The sequence below is a fragment of the Sander lucioperca genome, chromosome 6 (genome assembly GCF_008315115.2).
Source record: "Sander lucioperca isolate FBNREF2018 chromosome 6, SLUC_FBN_1.2, whole genome shotgun sequence".
NCBI classification, from domain to species: Eukaryota; Metazoa; Chordata; class Actinopteri; order Perciformes; family Percidae; genus Sander; species Sander lucioperca.
In genome coordinates, this window is record NC_050178.1 from 16,082,041 (window position 1) to 16,103,389 (window position 21,349).

The window sequence follows — 21,349 nt, forward strand, 5'->3', positions numbered from 1 at the left end:
TAGACTGTATATCTGTCATTTCTGATATGACAAGATTGATCTCTGACGTTCAGAGTCTCAGTTTATTATACTGATTTTGTGCATAAGAGACCGTGATTGAGATAAATGTATGACAGTGATCTCAGAAGGTGATACGAAAGGCATTGGACTCGGACTTGTGCCGTGTTGAAAGTGATATGAAAATAATAATAATAATAATAATAATAATAATAATAATAATAATAACTGCTGTCAAAACTGTTGTGGTGTTTAGTGTTTAGTTTCCCTGTTTTTGACTATTATTATGGTTGGTTGTATTTCTGTTTCTGCTTTCTATATTTTCCATGGATTGTTTGTTTAGTTTTCCTGCTTGTATTGTGTATTCCTGTTCTTTGATGATTATTTCTGTTTCCTGTTTTATTTTGATAGTCTGTTTTCTGCCTTGTCATGTCTAGTTTTGCTTCCTGTGTTTTCCCGCCTGTGTGATTGTCTAATGTGCTCCACCTGTTCCCCAGTCCTGGTGTCACCTGTCCCGTGTTTGCTCATTACCTAGTTTATTTAGCCTCTGTGTTTCCTTTGTCTCTTGTCAGATCGTTTTGTGTCCTTGCCCGGTTAGTTTGTGTGTGGTTGTGTGCCTCCCCCGTGTCAGTTCTGTATTTCCCTGGTTTTTGTTCTCCCTTGGTTTTTTTGGATACCTTTCTTCTTTTTTTTTGGAATTGTTTTTTGCCTGCTGCTTCCTTGGTTCATTTTTGTGTTTTGATTAATAAATCCTCGAGTTCAACCCTTCTCCTGCCTGCCTGCCTCTCCCTGCATTTGGGTCCTTTAATCCCTGGAAACGTAACAGAATGATCTGACCACCATGGACCCAGCAGAGAGGTGACTTTTTAAGGAGAAAGTGGCAGAGTTTGAGCACACTGTAGAGAGCCTTTTGAACTTGAGACCCGGTCGGTGTGCCCCAGTTCTGAAGAGGCTCTGTAAGCAACAGCAGTGGTTCAAGGAGAGACCTTGGGTGAGCCGTTTTGTTCCACACTTAGACATTATCTAGCCCCCGTTTCGCCGTCGCAGACGGCCCCCTAAGAGTCCTCGTCGTCCTGCCTGGCCGCCTGAGGGGCTCTACCTTCGTCGTCCTGTCTGGCCCCTGGAGGGGATTCGCCTTCGCCACCGCCCCCCTGAGAATCATCGATGGCCTGTTCGGCCACCGGGGGGGGTTCCCCCTTCACTGCTGCCAGCAGCCCTGTTGGCCTAAGCAGTTTTGTCCCCAGTTCCCGAGTGCCCATTGGTTCCCAGTCTCCGAGTGCCCTCTGTCCCCAGTTCCCGAGTGCTCTGTCCCTAGTCCCAAGTGCCCATGGTCCCCAGTTCCTGAGTGCCCATGGTCCCTAGTTCCTGAGCGCCCACTGTCCCCGGTTCCCGAGTGCCCTCGCTCCCAAGTTCCCTCTTTCCCCAGTTTCCCATTGACTCTTTGCTTTCTCCGGACTCTCTCCGCCCTCCTTGGGTCGTTTTAGGTTCCCTGGACACTTTTTGTTTTTTTTATCCTTTTTGATTATTCCCCCTTTGGTCTCTCTCCGCCCTCCCAGTGTTTACTTTTTGTTTTTTGGGATGTCTGGGATTCCCTGTTTTTGACTATTATGGTTGGTTGTATTTCTGTTTCCTGTATTTTCCATGGATTGTTTGTTTAGTTTTCCTGTTTGTATTGTGTATTCCTGTTCTTTGATGATTATTTCTGTTTCCTGTTTTATTTTGATCGGTTTTCTGTCTTGTCTAGTTTTTGCTTCCTGTGTTTTCCCGCCTGTGTGATTGTCTAATGTGCTCCACCTGTTCCCCAGCCCTGGTGTCACCTGTCCCGTGTTTGCTCGTTACCTAGTTTATTTAGCCTCTGTGTTTCCTTTGTCTCTTGTCAGATCATTTTGTGTCCTTGCCCGGTTAGTTTGTGTGTGGTCGTGTTCTGTATTTCCCTGGTTTTTGTTCTCCCTTGGTTTTTTTGGATACTTTTGGGAATAGGTTTTTGCCTGCTGCTTCCTTGGTTCATTTTTGTGTTTAGATTAATAAATCCTTGAGTTCAACCCTTCTCCTACATGCCTGCCTCTCCCTGCATTTGGGTCCTTTAATCCCTGGAAACGTAACAGAAACATCCCTGATTAAGCTGATACAGTGTGCTGCTTTGCTGCAATACAAACAGACACACACTATCTTTTCTTCACCTTGCACATTGATGCGTCCCTGGTATGTGTCACTTCCCTCTGAGTTGTAGGCTTCACATTCGTAAACACCCTCGTCATCGAAGGAGAGTTCTGGCAGGATGAGGGTGGGGCCCTCAGCACTGGCGCTCGCCTTGGACGGCATCAAACCGTCCACCTTCCTCCATCGCAGTTTTGGGACTGGACTATGAGACAAAATATAGAGGAGTTGGATGAAAAGTAAAGGAAGAATGGTAATTTAACATGGAAGAGCACAGAGACCATGATGGGGATGTTTGGAAGGAAGACATGCAAGTGTAAGGCTGGACAGGGCACAGCCTCTCAACCCAAAGTAACTTGCAGACGCATTATGCAAAGATTTCAGAGTGTTGAACTTACTTTCCATAGGCGAAGCACTCTAACTGAGCGCTGTGTCCTGCTAGGCCGTAGGTCTCTGTAGGGAAGCGCACTTTGATGCTCGGTGCTGACTTCCTGGGATTGGCTAAAATAAAATACAATTGTATAATATTCAGATTAAATCCCATTTAAATTCACCTTTTATCCAATGTAGGAACTGGATGGGTCTACTGTAATGTTTATCTAAATGTGCATACACAGAGAAATGTGCCTTGTTAGTGATGTTTTTTGTTGTTGTTCTGGAGCATCATACTTTAACAATTACTGGCCAGATAGCTGTGAGATTTGATAGATATGTATGATCCCTATAAGATTACTACTGATTTACCTAATGACGGGCCCTTTCCTCTAGTGCTTACCTTGAGTCACCCTATCTGTTTTCCACTTGTTCCAACATCTGGTACTAATCCAAAAATGTAAGTAGTACCAATGACATCTAGTGAACGCATCAAGTTCTCCAGATGATGAACTCTGTTCATTTTGAGCACTAATAAGCCCTAAGTATCTTGGTCAATTTTATATTGAGGGGTCGGATAACCATTGTATTTAGTAGGCTCAACATTAAAGCAACATGATTTTTTACCAGAAGATAACAGCTTCTATATCATCCTGACTTAGGGTTGGGGGATATGAATGCTGGTGGGGACAGTGTCATGCCAAAAGTTAGATTAAAAGTTACCTATCAGTTTTTGTATTACATATTCAACATATGTATACTCACAAAAATAAAGTTTTAAAATAACAAACCTGAGGTGTACTATTTGAACTCAGTTGAACTCAGATACTCAGGCCTAATCAATAATAACCAGTAGGTTGCTAAATAGTTATCACTTTAAACATAAGCGCTCTCTGTCCTGTGTGTGCTCATATTGGTTCATCAGTTACACAGTTACACAGTTTGTGCTGACGTCCGTGGTGGAGTCGTACCGTCGGGCATCACAGTGAGTGCGTTGGCCTTGCTGAAGGTGCTTTTGGTGCTGATGTCCATGTTAATGGTGGTGAAGCAGAAGTAGTTCCCCGTGTCATTTGGCTCTGCTCTAGCCACGTACAAGTTACCTGTCACCTGCGACACAAACCAGCGGCTGTCGTCCTTCTTGATGAAGTTGGGAAACTCGTTGATCAACCAGCGATAGGACAGAGCTGGAGAGGAGACAGCAAGTCACATTACTGATTTCAATACGGAAACGGTCAGCACAGCCAGTAAAAATTGTGCTTTATATTCACCCCTATCCCGAAAGAGGTTAATAATTCTGCTAATTTTAAACACTGTGACCTGTGAACCACAGGTTGTGACCCTTATCCAACCCTTGTCAGCTGTAGGCTGTTGTAGGTTTTCTGACAGCTAGATCTCAGTGAAAGAAAGCTGATGACATGAAAATAATTTTCCAGCTAACAGCCCATTATTTTTTAATGGTATCTAACTGTCTCTCTCATCTTTCAGATGATTTAAAATACTGAATAACTAGTGTGTAATATTTCAGGTTTTCTAGGAGCCCTGAAGTAGAGTGGATACCTGGGTAATGTATAGGGGGCTGGCAGGCCAGGAAAGTTCCTACGCCTTCATATGCTGTCTGAGGACTCCTGCTGTCTGGAGGGAAGTCATGGAGGTCTGCAGAAACATGCAAAGGTGTAGAGTAGAAAAAGAGAAGTAATGGAAAAAAAGATCACTGTCATATACTGTATACAGATCGTAAGAGAAACAGCAACAATACACAGTTGAAAGTAACCAAAGTACATTTGTGGTACAAAGTAAATCCTCTGAATATCCTTTCTAATGCCTTCAATCTCTGCCACCACAGTGAGCCACTCAGGCAGCTAAGACAGGCCTGTTCTCACTCACAGCCAAATTTGAGGTTAGCTGCTCGGCTGATGATCGTGCCACAGCGGTTGATGGCCAGACACTGATAGGAGCCTGTGTCTCGAGCAGGCTCAGGGCTGCTGATCACAAGGTTGCCGGCCACCAGTGTGTAGCGCAGGTCCAAACCCAGCGGGACCTCTGTGCCATTCACAAGCCATCTGCAAGACAAAGAGTCCAATTAAGTCAACATTATTATAGCCCAATATCAAAAATCACAAATCTTCCTCAGAGGGCTTAAAATCTGTACAGCATACGACACCCACTGTCCTTTGACCCTGGAATCGGATAAGGAAACGCTCCAACAAAAAAACCTTTAACAGAGGAAAATAAAAGAAACATCAAGGAGAGAGCAGGGCAAAGTGATAAGAACACAACAAATAAATGAATAAATAATAAACACAACTGACAAGAACATGGTTCCAGAGTGTTAAGCCCCGTTTTGGCTTGGTATTATCTGAGTGATCGGATCACAAGTGGACAGCTCTAAGTATGGGTGAAAACACTCAGTCAGAAGGCATTGAGATCCGATCACTCAGACCACATTCCGAGGTGGTTTGAGCCACATGTGTTGGGAATTCGTAGGTGTACAGATTCAATTATTGGCAAATTATCAAAGATGTTTAATCAATATTAATAAAGTTATGAATATGGTTATTAATAACTTTATCAACTCAACATCAGGGTTCAATAATCAAACTATGAAACACTCATTTAGGTGGTGTTCCCTTTAAAATACAGATCTTAACTTGGTTAATCTATCTGGTATTCTTTAAAGGAACAAAAGGAAGGAAGGAATTTGAGCACTGACCTGTGTTCAACCAGCAATTATTACAACAAAATACACAAAACAATCAACGACAACTGCTATTTAAAATATAGTAGAATTTATTAACTTCAAAAGTATTAATGGCCAATCAATAATCCTTTGATCAATTAAAACCAATATACCTTTTTTGAAACAACAACAAAAAGCAAACAAGACATGTCTCTGTGTGGGTGCTGTGTGTGTGTGTATGTGTGTGTGTGTGTGTGTGTAAGAAAAAGGGGGGGGGAGTGTCGAGATGTAGTCTAGTCCAAAGACTACAAAAATGGCTACTCCTGTGAACTGCACAAAACAATAGCCCTTTTTCACGGCAGACACGTTGATGTGTCATAGTAGGAGAAGCACAGGTGTATTCAAAACCATTAATGATGGCTGCATTCCACTTAGGAGAGGCCCTGGTATTGTGCATGCTGACTCACTGAATTAGCTTACTGGGACACTTGATGGAATTGAGCCATCGTTAAGGTTATCAATTTCAGCTGTGCTTTTCCTACTATGACAAGTCAAAATGTCTGCTGTGAAAAAGATCCATTTAGCCTCATGAGGGCGGTAGTGGTGCTAGGTGTAGCCAAGGGGGTAAGCTTCGCTTCAGAGCTCGAACCTCCTATGGCGCCATTGTGATGCTACAAAGCGATCACCCGACTTTAGCATTCCATTGACTGCCATTCATTTTGACGTCACTTTGACAGCGAATAACTTTACATCTGAAGCGTTTAAAGACTCTATTTGTCCATTGTTTATTTCTAAAGAAACACGACAATGTATAAAAGGCTCCATTACCTTGTACCTCACGTTATGGCTCCGTAGCAGACGTTTTTGTAAAAATAGGCTAACGATTGTGTCATACCCACCCGACTTACTGTCGCATAGTAGAGGAATTACCGTATAGTACAGGAGAAGCTCGCAGGCAGTTTTGACTTACATTAGCTGTTTAAGTTTGATTACTAATGTTAACTAGCATTTTAGTTAGCAGTAATTAGCCTGTGTCCATGTTATCTCCTTACATATACCTACGCTCTCCGTCTCTGCAAGATTGGGAATGATTTAGATTTCTCTTGCCACATCTACCAGAAGACTTACAACTTTCAGACAGGTTGCTCACATCACATTTACACCGTTTCTCTCAGTTGGAGGCTGCGCAGTAACGCTCAGCGCTCACCGGAAAAGTGCTTCTAATGGCCTTCACTGGTCTCCGTCTAGAGCAATGGGATCTGTTGGTCCATTCTTATATACTGTCTATGGGTGTTGCGCCGGGTAGCTAGGGCTAGCCGGTTAGCTTTCAGGCTAACGTCTTACAGAACAAAGGAACACACTAGCTACTTCGCTATGTGCTAGCTGTGTAACTATTCGACACACTCGACAGACTATTCTGTGTGTGTGTGTGTGTGTGTGTGTGTGTGTGTGTGTGTGTGTGTGTGTGTGTGTGTGTGTGTGTGTGTGTGTGTGTGTGTGTGTGTGTATATATATATAGAGAGAGAGAGAGAGAGAGAGAGAGAGAGAGAGAGAGCGAAATGGAGGGAAAAAACACTTGGAATAAAGAAAAGGCACCTTGAGGCTTGACTTTCGAGGTTCTGACAATGATCTCATTCAGTACAGTAGCTAACTTCTTCCCAGCGGGAGAGAATAAATGTGGCATTTACAGTTTTAAACCAGGCTATATTAGTCAAACACAACATATATATCAACAATATCGTGATCAAATGATACATTCACAGAATGTATTAATCAATGATTAACTAGAAATTCCTCCTCGGGGCAGTGGAGGGAAAAACAGTTCAGGTCGACTGTTTACGAAAACGGTGTCTCTGTTGTCCGATTTTCTTCTAGAGCACGGTGTCCTCTCCTTCAGTTTTGAACACACGAGGTGTGTGTTTCAAGATCCAATAAATCTGCTTTTTTGTCCGGAAAATGGACCAATTTAGCACAAGCTTGTCGTGCGAACCTGTCTTCAACCGGAGTTGAGGTGGAAAGCGAAGATTCAGTGGTGATGGGGGCTTTTTGTCCCTTCGGTCAGCTGGTTCCCTGGAAACCAGGCCGGCAGTGAAATGTTATCCTGAAGGGAATTTTACTACCGAAGCTTTGAGGTAGTTTGATTACTGTTTGGAAAAGTTTAGGATGGGAGTGCATGTCAACAGAGTAAGGTGAGGCATGCAGCTAACCCTATGACTCAACTGGTTTGCGTTTCTATCCTCTTGGGGGGGAAGCCTCCCTCCCCCTTTTCCGGGGAGTGAGGACCGCATGTTGGGTTGGTCTGGCTGAACGTGGGGTTCAGAAGCAGAACCGTGGGTGTCACGGCTGTGCAGTTGGGTGGTGAGAGGCATTCAACCCGCATGGTGAGACTCCCCGTGACGATGAGGAGGTACTGGGTATCTCACCCAGTTCTAGTAACTGGGCCGATCCAGTTTACCTGGAGGTGGGGCCATAAGCGTATGACCCCCTTACCCTGGAATACAGAGAAGGCGCCTGCTCCAGCCACCTTGGGGAAATTCTGCAGGGACTCTGAAGGAAGGCAGTGGTTTTGCTATGCAAAAGCTGTAGGCGGATCAGGTGGGCGCAAGTAATGGTGCAAGTCTGCCCTGACGGCAGGATTCTTTGGCCAAAGTGATATAAGCACGTCTGTGGGCGTGGCGCCATAAAAGGCTGCACCTTCAACCATACAGGTCCTGTGCAGTGTGTCGCTTGTGTTCAGCGAGCAAAGAAAAAACCTGTGAGGGTTGGAAAAATCAAGGCTGCAAGACTGCGGCGGCTGTGGGCTCGCCGGCGGCAAGGAAGAGTCAAGATCAGGCTCTGGAAGAATCCATTTGCTCATGAATGACAGTGACTTGTCCGTCTGGGGCTGGCAGACTGTCTCCAGGATGAAGTGGCTTCAGGGTGTCAACCTGAGCCTGACTGTGTCCACGGTGGCAGTCAGTGAGTGGGCCTGGTGTCCAAGTCTTCTGTGTCACTGACACAGAGGTGAATAGGATGCACAAGGGTCATCCTCTGGGGTGGAGCCCAGGCAGAGTGTGGCTTTGAGCTACACAAAGTATCTACTGGGGTGGATGAAAGTTTTGATCCACTGTTACCGCATAGGGTTTGGAAGTTTTCTTCCTCTTTAACGAGTGGAGAAGATCTGGTTTCTTCAGGAAGCAGGATGTTGCAATCAGAAATTAGCTGGGGTGTCTCCTTGAAGGGTGGAGCACCTGTTTCCAGCAAACGGGCCGCTAGAGGCTCTTGATAACTCTCAAATATGACCAGCTCTGACACCTCCTTACTGGAGTTCACAAGGCTGCTAGTAGACCGAAGTGATTGGAGGCTCCGAGCGCAGCCAAGTAGGTTCATCCAGGTCGGCTGGACCGTTGGATGTGGTAGGAGGGTCAGGCCCAGGGTCAAAGGCAGAATCACGTGATTCTTGGACGTGCAAAGGTGTCAGTTTACTTACCTGTTCCATTGAGTTAAACCGGACACTCTTTCGGAGTCGGAGAGGATCATGCAGCCAAGGTTCGCTCTGGCGAGTGCTCAGATGTTTTTGGAGCCGGCGGGGGCTGTTCGGAACATTAGAAGAATCATAGTCACTCAGGTGAGGACGGCTCCTCCCCTTTGGCAGTGGGGATGGAGTCTGATCAAAGCGGGATGGCGAGCTTTGTTGCTCGTACTGTCAGTGGATGGAACCTTGATTCTACTTGTGTTTCTCTGATGTTTCTAGAAACTCCTCCCCCTTTTGGCAGGGGAATGGTAATCTCTCCTCCGAGGGGTAGGAGATAAAGAAGAAGAAGAGTCTCTCCTCTGGGAAGGTGAGGAAGAGGGTTTTCTCCACCGACCACGTCCATTCACATGTGGTCACTCACATTCTTAGAGGTGTCCACTTGTGATCGGATCACTCATGACGGATGTTAAAACCAGGTCAGAACAGGCCCTTAGAGTACGTGTCCATGTATGCGTTGTTTCACATAGGGGATTGCCCCGCTTCCCAGCATTTCACACTAGTGGGCTCGTCACCAGTTTCTACTACTACTTCTAATACTGTGCACAATATACACTTACTGCATTCATGTCTGTGCAATGTATTTACTTACCTGCCCTTGTTATATGATGAATGTTGCTATGCGATGTACAATATGGTTGACGTGTGTGTGTGTGTGTGTGTGTGTGTGTGTGTGTGTGTGTGTGTGTGTGTGTGTACAGTATGTATGTATGTGTGTTTACGTTATATACAGATGTGTGCAACATAATTTCTTTTTTTGTTATATTCATTGTAATATAATGACAATAAAGCCTTCTTCCTATGTTATCTTATGTATGGACTTTATATATTTACCTTTGTGATTTATCTAAACTCCACAAAATCCACCTAAAATATGCTTCACATGCACATCATCCACATAGGTGTGATTTATATTCACAATATCAAATCTATTAAAGAATTACATAACATGACAAAAGTTGTAGTTGTGGACTTTCTTATCACTAGTGTAGCTGTTTGAGACTGATACAGATTGATATGTATATAGAAATACAGAAAAAATATTGATACAAGCACAGAAAAATTGACTATGTGCACTGCTCAATGTGATTTCTGTGTCATGCGTGAAATAAGAGAGAAATATGATAATACGGTGTCATACTGCGTCGACATCATCTCAGATCAAAAGCTCCTCCAAATGCAGCTGAGAAATAGAGCCTGAATCTGGAGGACTGTGTCAGCCGTCAGTATCATACAGTATCATCGGCTCATCTATTATTTAATGCTTTTGGTTATAAAAACTGTCACCTTCAGCAGGTGTTTGCTTTTGGGTGATCATCTATGTTAAATTCTTGAAGATGAAAACAAATGAAAAAAGTAAAATGAAACAGCAAAGTTGTTAATTAAGCAGCCTGGATATGTTGAAAACAGATAGGGAAAAATAGAAGTCATATTTTTTAACTACATTATTACATTACATTACATTATTATTCCAGTGGTGTTTCTTTTGTTGAAGTACAATATCCCAACTTGTAAACTTTGGTATTACATTACATTATAACATATTCACCAATTTGTCAGCAACTTTGGGGGAACTCCAGTGGTAGAAATCTTCATAGGCCAGGTTCTTTGAAATGCCTGAATGTGTGTGTGTGTGTGTGTGTGTGTGTGTGTGTGTGTGTGTGTGTGTGTGTGTGTGTGTGTGTGTGTGTGTGTGTGTGTGTGTGTGTTACCCACCTGTAGGATGCGGTTGGACTGGCCCTGGCCTGACAGCTTAGGGTCACTTTGCCTTCACTCAGGCCCTCTGGGTAGATTAAACTGCTTGGCTGTTCTTCAAACAATGGCCCACTGTCATGACCCGATACACACACGTCTCCCCCTGGAAACAACATTTTTAACAACACACTAATCAGACACTGAAACCTGTGCCACAAACTTCTTGTCTTAGTTTTAACCATATTTATCAAAGGTGTTTGCTGATTTAGTGACTGACCGACTTTGAAAAGCTTTGACAATCTTCCCTGGGTTTGTGCTGTTTCCTGTTACTCTGTTTCTATCAGATGAAGAGGAAAGGTCATCTCCTTTTAAAAAGGTACATTATACTGTATATAAAAAGAACAGTGTATAGCAACCATTGCAACAAACAAATTAGCTTAGAATAAAAAGAGAGTAAATAAATATCTTTGCAACATGTAGGTTGCCAGAGATTAGAACAAAACTATGTGATGGTTCTAAATGGATTCATTCACAGAGCTGTGACTGTTGAAAGGGTTTGAATGTGAAAATTTGATTTCCAAATGTGAAAAGCTACAGAAAAACTACCTTCATTCTGTAAAGCTTTATGACCCCAATAAGGAATAAGCCTATTTTATTTAGTCTGGCTGGTCTAATGGAAGAGTGTAGTCAGTCTGCAGTCTCTCTTTGAAGCCAGATGCAGACCGTATAATTGTCTGCAGGAGTAAAACTGCCCACTGACAGTGTGGGGAGACTACACCTTCATCATTAGACAATATGTCGGCTCAGCATGAACACTGAACCAGCTGCAGGTGTAGAACACAGACTCTAAGTTGTCCTTGTTTGAAAGTGGTAAAAGCAGACATAAATTAATAAATTGGATATTTACATTGTTGTAAAGGTTTTAGGTGCAACGTGAAGACTAATATATTCTGGACATGCTACTGCTTTGAGGCATCACTATAGTGCTACCGTAGTTGGTCTCATTTACTGTATGTACCCGAGTACAAGTAGGCTAATCAGGGTAAAATCTGTGAATTTAGATAATTTTATTTAAACTAAACCGAAAGATCCCATACAGTGTGGGTGAGAAAATGATACATTCCAGTGGCATAACACGGCATCTTAGAAATACAGCTGGGACTGTCCAAGGCCAAGTAACAAGCAATGTTTATCCTGAGTTGTATTTCTGTTGAAGGGTGAGAGTAAATCTGTTCTCCAGGTAAGAGGCTCCATCCATCACTACTGTACAGGCTGCCTACACACAGCTCTGAGTTGTGACCCAGTGCATGGTGGTCTAATGATGTCAGTCCAACCAGGCTCCTCATCACAAGGACTTTTTGTCATCACACAAATTCCTCCGACAATTCCCTTCAGCCAAGAGGAAAACAGTTCAAATATTTGTTTGGGAGTAGGAATAAAAACACTTTTAGTACGGAGGTTGTCATAAATTATGCATTAATGGATTTTAATACAAACGTACATGAAATAAATCATTTACATCATGTTTTCTTAAATCAGTTTTTAATGTTTGAGATTTTAGTGGCATTGTGGTTTCCTAGTGTCTTCTTCTTCCTCACTGATTTTTTGGGCACCCGACTGGAGCATTTGCAATGAACCAACTGCTAAGTCTTCCATAACAGCAGTGGATGGAAACGTGCATTGATTTGCATTTTATTTTGCAGATTTTCTGGAATATTGCCCTAAATTTGAATAGAAACTTTCCCAGTGAGGGTGCAAAGGAACAACGTTAATTCTGAAATGTGTTTAAGAATTAGTACATGGGCTGTGTTTAAATGAATTCAAATGAATTATGCATTAGTATGAATTCCTTTATTTTTCTTCATTATTTCTGTTACATTAGCGTAAATGTTAGCCTTGCTTTTGTGTGTTGTAGTATAATACATGGCAATAATCACAGTTCCAAAAGAACCAGGTTATTTTGTTGCATTTTGACCAAACAATGTGTTGTTGTACATATTTAGCTGCAAGGTGTCTTACTTTTCTTTCCTGACCTAAATCCTAAACTACTCTTAACCTTAACTCCTGCTTGGGCTAAACCTAGTTCTAATGTTATCATCCACACCAACACTGATTCTGTCTGAGAACCCACATGGACATGCATGTTTGTGAGTGTTAAAGTGGAACTTACCGACAGCCTCCTGCAGGGCTACTGAGCTGAGGACCAGCAGACACAGCAAGTGCTCCATCATCTGGATCCAGCTGTATAACAACAGATCAGGATCAAAACCTGTTCACCTTATCTCACAGCAAGCAGAGGTGTTCAACCTGGGCCTGTGCAGGAAAAAGAAGAACAAGATTATTTACATGACAACTCCGATAGCTCTGGAGGATTCAATTCTTTAAGCCAGAGATCTTCAACAGGGGGTCCGGGACCCCTAGAGGGTCCTCAGAGTTACTGCACCCCCACCCCCAATACAAATTATTGTAAATTTTTTGAAATTTCTCAAAAATGAAAATGTCTTAACATTAATCCAACATATAATGAGTAAATATAAATCAGCCTATTTGTGTCTCTATGTGTATCTAACATAGCAGCCCAGTCTCATGGCAGTTCGTGAAATGGTCATGTTATTGAATCTTTTGATTCGTGTACTGAACATGTTAATGTCGTTATTTTCGTGTGGTGGGCACGAATTTTAAAGTAATGTATTTCAATGGGAAGCATATTTCGTGATCACAGAACGATTACGGTAGCGAGTAGTATTGATAAGGCGAAAATCCGCGCAGGAAGGTTGGTCGGGGTGGTGGATTGGTCAAACAACACAGGACTTTCACCCCGGAGACCGGGGATCGCGTCCCGCTTGTTGCTGTTCCCTTCCGTGTTATTCTCTTCCTAACCACAACCGTCCCGTTGTTGTCGGCGTCTCCTGCGTGTGACGGTTCCTTTCCCCGTTCTTCTTTTTCTAACCACAACCTTTCCCCGTTCTTCTTTTCCTAACCGTTTTTGTGGCCAGCATGTGGCGTTTCATGTCCCTGTTGTTGTGTGCCACAGAGACCACAGATCGTGTCCCTGCGCCCGGGGATCGCGTCCCGTGTGTGGCGGTCCATCCCGTTGTTGTCGCCGGCATGTGGCGTTTCATTTCCCCGTTGTTGCGTCCCCCAGAGCAGCCCAGTGGCAGTTCGTGAAATGGTTACGTTCGAAAATCGTGACCTGTACACGAAATAAACGAGAAAATTGTGACATTTACACAAATCAATAAATCAAAATAACGTGACCATTTCACGAACTGGCGTTCACTGAATTGGAAAACAAGAATTTCAAAGGGTTAATGCTTAACGCATTTGAAATTAAGTCTCATGTTTCTTCATAGTGCCAGACTAGTATAGTATACGGAACAGCAATAAGTTGATAATCCATCATAACTTGAAAAATGGTAAATCAAACTCTTCTTAGACAGATTTCTTTTTTTTTATAAATTGAAATAAAACTTCAACAACTTGTGTTAACCCTTGTCTTGTCTTCCATTGGACCACTTGGCACTTTTTTCAATGTTTTTGGCACTTTTTTGCCGTTGAATGCTTCTTTTCACTAGACTACCATGTATAAACAACACTCAGACCAAGTTATTATTAGTTTTACACTTATTTTTCGAATTTATGGTCAATAAACCTAATTTATATGAACATTCAGAGAGGATACTGTTTCGAAAACATTTCAATTTCTTTTCCAAATGCTAAAAAAATTTAACAAAACACCCAAAATTCAATGAAAGTAGAGATCCAATCTCTTGTTGTACTTGCGAAGGGCGTTGTAAGGAATCATCCATCTGTGTTATTTTTGGGTAAATAAAATTAGGTAGTTAAAAAGAAATCCATATTTCTAAAGAACGGGTCAAATTTGACCTGAAGACAACACAAGGGTTAACTGGTGATCAGGTTCTCAGCTAAAGATTTTTTCAGGTCAAGTCTGAGCACGTCTCATACAATCTTTACAGTTAGAACTACAAAGTAACTTTTTCTGGCGGATCTCTGTCTCAAGAAATCGTTAAGAAAACACAGGGTTAGCAGTAATTAGTAAGAAAACGCTACATGATGAGATTAACAATATACAAGGTATTGTATGTGATGTAACAAACTGAAAATATTTGACAAAGTAACAAACATGCTACTATTATTTAACATTTATTTTTAGTTACAGGAAAACAGTTCCCCTCAAGGCCAGCTTTTCAGCAGGAAATCCTTGCTGAAGACGAATAAAGAACCATTTTCCTCTTGAAATGTCAAACTGTGGCTCTGAACATGTCCTTCTGATAGAAGACTGGAACTCTGTGGCTGTCCCTGTGGAGTCAGAGTAGGCTGGCTTAGACTGAGCCGGATTTGCTGTCCTCCTAGTGCCCACCTCTCTGTCGTCTATGTCTGTGTCTAATAGGAGGCAGAAACACAGCCTGGAATGCCATGTGACTTTGCAATGCTGCAATACTGTAAATACATTTTACTATTTATTTTCTTCACTTATATTTATTTATCTTTAGAGTGTCTTGTACTTTACCCCTATCCCTTGCTGCTGCAACAGTGAATTTCCCCATTGTGGAATTAATGAAGGATTTTAAATATTTGAATCTTGAAAGAGAATATGCAGAGCTACTAGAGAAGGCTGGCTCAGACATCAATGATTAATAGTCACACAGTCTGCAACTTATTCCACAGTGAGAGGGTGAAGTCGGGATGTGGGCTCCTAAAATGTAATGCTCAGTGTTCAGGCACAAACTAAATAAATGATGCTGTTCAAAAGGTGACAAGGCAATCAGAGCACTGCTTTAAAACACAGCGAGAGATTGGAAAAAGAAGCAGCATGCAGTGCTGATGGTTACTGTAACGTCTACAAAGACCAGCTGAGCAGTGTGAGCTAGTCAAAATGGCTTGATGGTGAAAAACATCCCAAAGTGATGACTGGTTCAAGTGTGATATACATGTCTAGATACCTTGGTATGCGGCACACACACTGTGCTAAAACTAATAGTTATAAATAAATAAATTGATGAATAAATGAGTTGGTGAACGTAAATAGCCATTGCATTGACTTTCCTTCCAAGTAAATAGTGAGTTATTAGAGGAACTGCAGCTTATGCGACATCTACATTGGCTTCATTGTTCAACCTTGTTTGTATCAGGATGTTTCAAAGAAATACTTTTTTTAAAATCCTCAAAATCTTTTTTTAATGCAATTAGAATTAAATTTAGGACCAGCAGTCCTGTACAGTGTTCCTAAGAATTGCATTCTTATTGGATGATTCTGCATACCAAGGCTGTGTCTGGAATCCTTCCCTCATTCACTCATCCTTACTCACTATATCAGGGAGTTCTATGTAGAGGACTGTGAGGTCATCAGCGAAATGAAAAATCACTATCGGACACTACACGGGTCATTTTCTCTGCGCTAATAGTTACGTCATTCCCGTTCGCAAAAATTAAATATCCCCTGCTGTCGCTATGGCAGCAAGTGAACTTTAACAGAATACATCCATGGTTCACCTATAATAGTTTCACATTACGTTATACTTCCAAACAACAATACAGCAGAGCCAGCTAACACAGATTCAGCATTTTGACATCCTCTTACCTACAAAATTATTAATTTGCAAGCATGTATTAACATTCATGAATTTACGTTACTTGTTCTTTGCTAGGTGACAGAAATTCACAATGCATTGTGGTATATTTTTAATATTGTAGTGAGCATCAAAATTCAATAGATATTACAGTGTATTGTGGGAAACAATAAGTGCCCTACAATGTATTTCACTAATTTGAATTATCAATCATTCCAGACACAGCCCAAGTGAATTCAGTGCCCATGCAAGAAGCAGTGTGCCCTTTGCTGTATGTAGTGAGTTGGAAGGTAATGGTGTGGAGGTCAGGCTGGTTCATGGGTGTCTGACTTTCATGTAGGGAATGAGACTTCAATGATGCATTGCTATAATGGCCAAATGTCGACTGGTTCCTACTCTGTTGCATTGGGGCTAGGGTTAGGGTTAGGGTTATCCAATGACAGAGTAACAATGTCCACCAGCTCTGTGACCGGAGTGCCTAACTCCTCCTCTCCGCTCTGCTATATTTGCACCTGAGCCCCATTTCCCCATAATGATTGATTTTGGAAGTTGCAAATGTTTTCTAATGGTGTTTCCCCAAGCAGTACTTAAAAAAAGAGTGCTCAGACATGCTGTTAAGAGCTTCTTCAAGTCGGCTATCTGTGGTGCTGAAGATGATGCTGAATACACTCACATTTAACTGTCTTTAAGACGTGCTGTATATTAAATACATACATTACAAAGTGTTATAAACCATGCAATAGAAAGTTTCATACTTGAATGAGCAGTAAACAGAGTACAGCTTTCAGCTTGCTGCTCTTAAAGATTATGTTCCTGGGTCAGTTTAAAAAAGTAAACTTTGATTGATTTAGCTGCTACTTGGAGGCAGTCCTTACTCTGAAATTCACATTAAACTAAAATGAAGCTGTGACGGTTCCTAAACGTTCCATGAATATGCATGTCATCGACAGTAAATGTAATTCTGTCCTGATTTCTGCATCAGACCTGCTGTATATAAGCGTGTAGCAATAGAAATAAAATATACCATCAGGATAAGTTTGAGGCAGAAGAGATGATTATATATTAGGCAGGAGGGAGAGGAGGATGATGACCACATCAACTGTCAGATCTTTAATTAAATTTATTAGTGTGTGTTTTTTCTTATTTTCTAATTAAGACATGATTATTCATCTAAGATCAAACGTCACTTAACTAAAAACTTGTTACTCTATTATCTAAAAGTGTCTTTAGTTACATGCTTTTGATAAATTTTACGACTTTATCACCTTTTCATCATCATTAAACATGAAAACGTAGTAGTGGGGATGTAGCCTTAGCCTTAAGATGATATAGGGAAAAGGTTTAGGTCCATATATGGGGCTTGCAGAAATGATGTTTCTTGTATAACTGTGGTGTAAAAAATCTGATTACTTTAGAGAGACAAACGTAACCAGTGGGTGGATCAACAGTGGAGTTCAAGATTTTACCGGCCACAAGTGTTTGTGATCATAGCAAAATGTGGTCCTGGTGACACCTACTGTAGCGGGAACTACCACAGAGTTTTGAAGATGGCTGTGCAAGACTAGTTATTAAAAAGTGTCATACAATAATAAGCACAAATAGGAAAACGTGAAAAATAAGAATTCCAACATTTTGTGAAATGTTGAAGGGTTTGAAATGTTGAAGGGTTTTGTGAAATGTTGTAGTGTTTTGTGATACGTTGTAGTGTTTTGTGATATGTTGTAGTGTTTTGAACTTCAATGCCACCGTAGTTGTTACCATCTTCTGTTTTCTCTGCTGTTTGTGCGTCAGAGCCAGTTTCCTAAGTTAAATACTGTATAAACATTATTTTCAGACAACTTTTAAAATGGATAATAGTACCTGAACTTACTACCAAACTACGCTTTTAATTCTGATGGACTTAGTTCCAAGATGAATTCCTAGTCATGTAGTCTGTTATTTTTCCCACCAGAGTCTGCCAGTATTCGACTCTTGTAATCAGGGCTGGACTGGGACAAAAAAATCGGCCCTGGTATTTTTGGCCCAGGCGGCCCACACCCACCGTGATTGGTTAGACACATTCCCTGCAGACAGTCCTCTTAAAATATGTGTGCATTCTATGACATGAGTTGCCTAATGTTCTGCATTCATGTGATAGTTTTGGATCCTTCAAGAGGGGTCTCAAGACTTATCTGTTGATCTTACACTTAAATAATTAATTAATTCTTAGAGTTATGATTTATATATTTATTATTATTATTTAAATGGTACTGGCATTACACAAAGCAACTTTGGTTTTGCATCCCATGGGCCCACCACCTGTGGGAGGAACTGCTGGGGTCGGGTGCGCTGCCACATGGGTGGCAGTGAAGGTCAGGGGCCTTGACGGACCAGACCCGGGCAGCAGAGGCTGGCTCTGGGGACGTGGAATGTCACCTCTCTGTGGGGGAAGGAGCCGGAACTTGTGCGGGAGGTGGAGCGCTACCAGTTGGATCTGGTGGGGCTTACCTCTACGCACAGTCTCGGTTCTGGAACCATACTCCTGGATAGGGGTTGGACTCTTTTCTTCTCCGGAGTTGCCCAGGGTGTGAGGCGCCGGGCGGGTGTGGGGATACTCACAAGCCCCCGGCTAAGCGCCGCTACGTTGGAGTTTACCCTGGTGGACGAGAGGGTCGCCTCCCTACGCATGCGGGTTGTGGAGGGGAAAACTCTGTTGTTTGTGGATATGAACCAAACAAGAGTTCGGAGTATTCGGCCTTCTTGGAGACCTTGAATGGAGTCCTGTATGGGGCTCCAGTGGGGGACTCCATAGTTCTGCTGGAGGACTGCAACGCGCACGTGGGCAATGATGGAGATACATGGAGAGGTGTGATTGGGAGGAACGGCCTCCCTGATCTAAACCAGAGTGGTTGTCTGTTGTTGGACTTCTGTGCTAGTCATGGATTGTCTATAACAAACACCATGTTCGAACATAGGGATGCTCATAAGTGTACCTGGTACCAGAGCAACCTAGGTCGAAGGTCAATGATCGATTTTATAATCGTTTCATCTGATCTGAGGCCGTATGTTTTGGACACTCGGGTGAAGAGAGGGGCGGAGCTGTCAACCGATCACCAGACCTGGTATGCCCCTGTCTGACGGACTTTCAACTCACACCTCCGGTAGAGCTTTTCGTGCATCCCTGTGGATGCTGTGGGCATTGAACCTGAGTGGACAATGTTCAAAGTTTCCATTGCTGAAGCTGCGGCAGGGAGCTGTGGTCTTAGATGCCTCAAGGGGCAGTAACCCATGAACACTGTGGTGGACACCGGTGGTCAGGGAAGCCGTCCGACTAAAGAAGGAGTCTTTCCGGGATATGTTATCCCAGAGGACTCCGGAGGCAGTTGCAAGGTACTGAAGGGCCCGAAGGGCTGCAGCCTCTGCCATGAAAGAGGCAAAGCAGCGGGTGTAGGAGAAGTTCGGAGAAGACATGGAGAAGGACTTTCGGTCGGCACCAAGGTGCTTCTGGAAAACCATTCGCCACCTCAGGAGGGGGAAGCGGGGAACCATTCAAGCTGTGTACAGTAAGGATGGGACACTGTTGACCGCAACTGAGGAGGTAATAGGGCGGTGGAAGGAGCACTTTGACTAACTCCTAAATCCAGCTAATACGCCCTCTATGGTAGAGGCAGAGCTGGAGGATGATGGGGGATTGTCATCAATTTCCCTAGTGGAAGTCGCTGAGGTAGTTAAACAACTCCACAGTGGCAAAGCCCCGGGGATTGATGAGATCCGTCCAGAAATGCTTAAAGCTCTGGGTGTGGAGGGGTTGTCTTGGTTGACACACCTCTTCAACATTGTGTGGAAGTCTAGGACGGTGCCTAAGGAGTGGCAGACCGGGGTGGTGGTTCCCCTGTTCAAAAAGGGGGACCAGAGGGTGTGTGCCAATTACAGGGGTATCACACTTTTCAGCCTCCCTGGTAAAGTCTACTCCAAGGTGCTGGAAAGGAGGGTTGGGCTGATAGTCGAACCTCGGGTTGAAGAGGAGCAATGCAGATTCCGTCCTGGTCGTGGAACAACGGATCAGATGGAAGTCAGAAATCAGAAGGATCCTGGAGGGAGCCTGGAAGTATGCCATACATGTGCTTTGTGGATCTGGAGAAGGTGTATGACCGGGTCCCCTGGGAGATACTGTGGGAGGTGCTGCGGGAGTATGGGGTGAGGGGGTCCCTTCTCAGGGTCATCCAATCTCTGTACGACCAAAGCGAGAGCTGTGTCCGGGTTCTCGGCAGTAGGTCGGACTCGTTTCAGGTGAGGGTTGGCCTCCGCCAGGGCTGCGCTTTGTCACCAATCCTGTTTGTAGTATTTATGGACAGGATATCGAGGCATAGTCGGGGTGGGGAGGGATTGCAGTTCGGTGGGCTGGGGATCTTATCGCTGCTTTTTGCAGAAGATGTGGTCCTGATGGCATCATCGGCCTGTGACCTTCAGCACTCACTGGATCAGCTCGCAGAGTGTGAAGCGGCTGGGATGAGGATCAGCACCTCTAAATCTGAGGCCATGGTTCTCAGCAGGAAACCGATGGAGTGCCTTCTCCAGGTAGGGAATGAGTCCTTACCCCAAGTGTTACCCCTTGTTCGCGAGTGAGGGGACAATGGAGCGGGAGATTGGTCGGAGAATCGGCGCAGCGGGTGCGGTATTACATTCAATTTATCGTACCGTTGTGACGAAAAGAGAGCTGAGCCAGAAGGCAAAGCTCTCGATCTATCGGTCAGTTTTCGTTCCTACCTCACCTATGGTCATGAAGGCTGGGTCATGACCGAAAGAACGAGATCTGAAATGGGTTTCCTCAAAAGGGTGGCTGGCGTCTCCCTTAGAGATAGGGTGAGAAGCACAGTCATCCGTGAGGACCTCGGAGTAGAGCCGCTGCTCCTTCGCGTCGAAAGGAGCCAGTTGAGATGGTTCGGGCATCTGGTAAGGATACCCCCTGGACGCCTCCCTAGGGAGGTGTTCCAGGCACGTCCAGCTGGGAGGAGGCCTCAGGGAAGACCCAGGACTAGGTGGAGGGATTATATCTCCAACCTGGCCTGGAATGCCTCGGGATCCTCTAGTCGGAGCTAGTTAATGTGGCTCGGGAAAGGGAAGTTTGGGGTCCCCTGCTGGAGCTGCTCCCCCCGCGACGCGATAACGAATAAGCGGATGAAGACGGATGGATGGACTTTGGCTTTGCAATGATACTGAATAATTTTAGCTAATTAAACAATTCAAGGAACACTGATGCTTGTATCACCACTGATTTTATAGATCACACAGACTTTTCAGCTACCCAACAACAGGCCAACCACTAGCATTTTTAATGTAAGCTTAAGCAGTTAGGTTACCTGACAGCCA

At 43.5% G+C, this 21,349-nt stretch overlaps 1 protein-coding gene across 2 annotated transcripts in view; it reads right to left on the reverse strand.

The window, feature by feature from the left end:
* cntn2 (contactin 2) overlaps window positions 1-21,349 on the reverse strand; it is an 89,562-nt gene that overhangs the window by 41,894 nt on the left and 26,319 nt on the right. For both annotated transcript variants that reach the window (XR_004897617.1, XM_031277242.2), the window contains exons 2-8: window positions 12,580-12,722; window positions 10,431-10,572; window positions 4,411-4,586; window positions 4,084-4,179; window positions 3,498-3,710; window positions 2,553-2,655; window positions 2,178-2,359 (exon numbers count right to left, since the gene is read on the reverse strand). Coding sequence is in view for 1 of the 2 variants with exons in the window: in XM_031277242.2 (XP_031133102.1) it covers window positions 2,178-2,359; window positions 2,553-2,655; window positions 3,498-3,710; window positions 4,084-4,179; window positions 4,411-4,586; window positions 10,431-10,572; window positions 12,580-12,640 (973 nt within the window). In the remaining variant the exon portion in view is untranslated. The remainder of the gene's footprint in view (window positions 1-2,177; window positions 2,360-2,552; window positions 2,656-3,497; window positions 3,711-4,083; window positions 4,180-4,410; window positions 4,587-10,430; window positions 10,573-12,579; window positions 12,723-21,349) is intronic.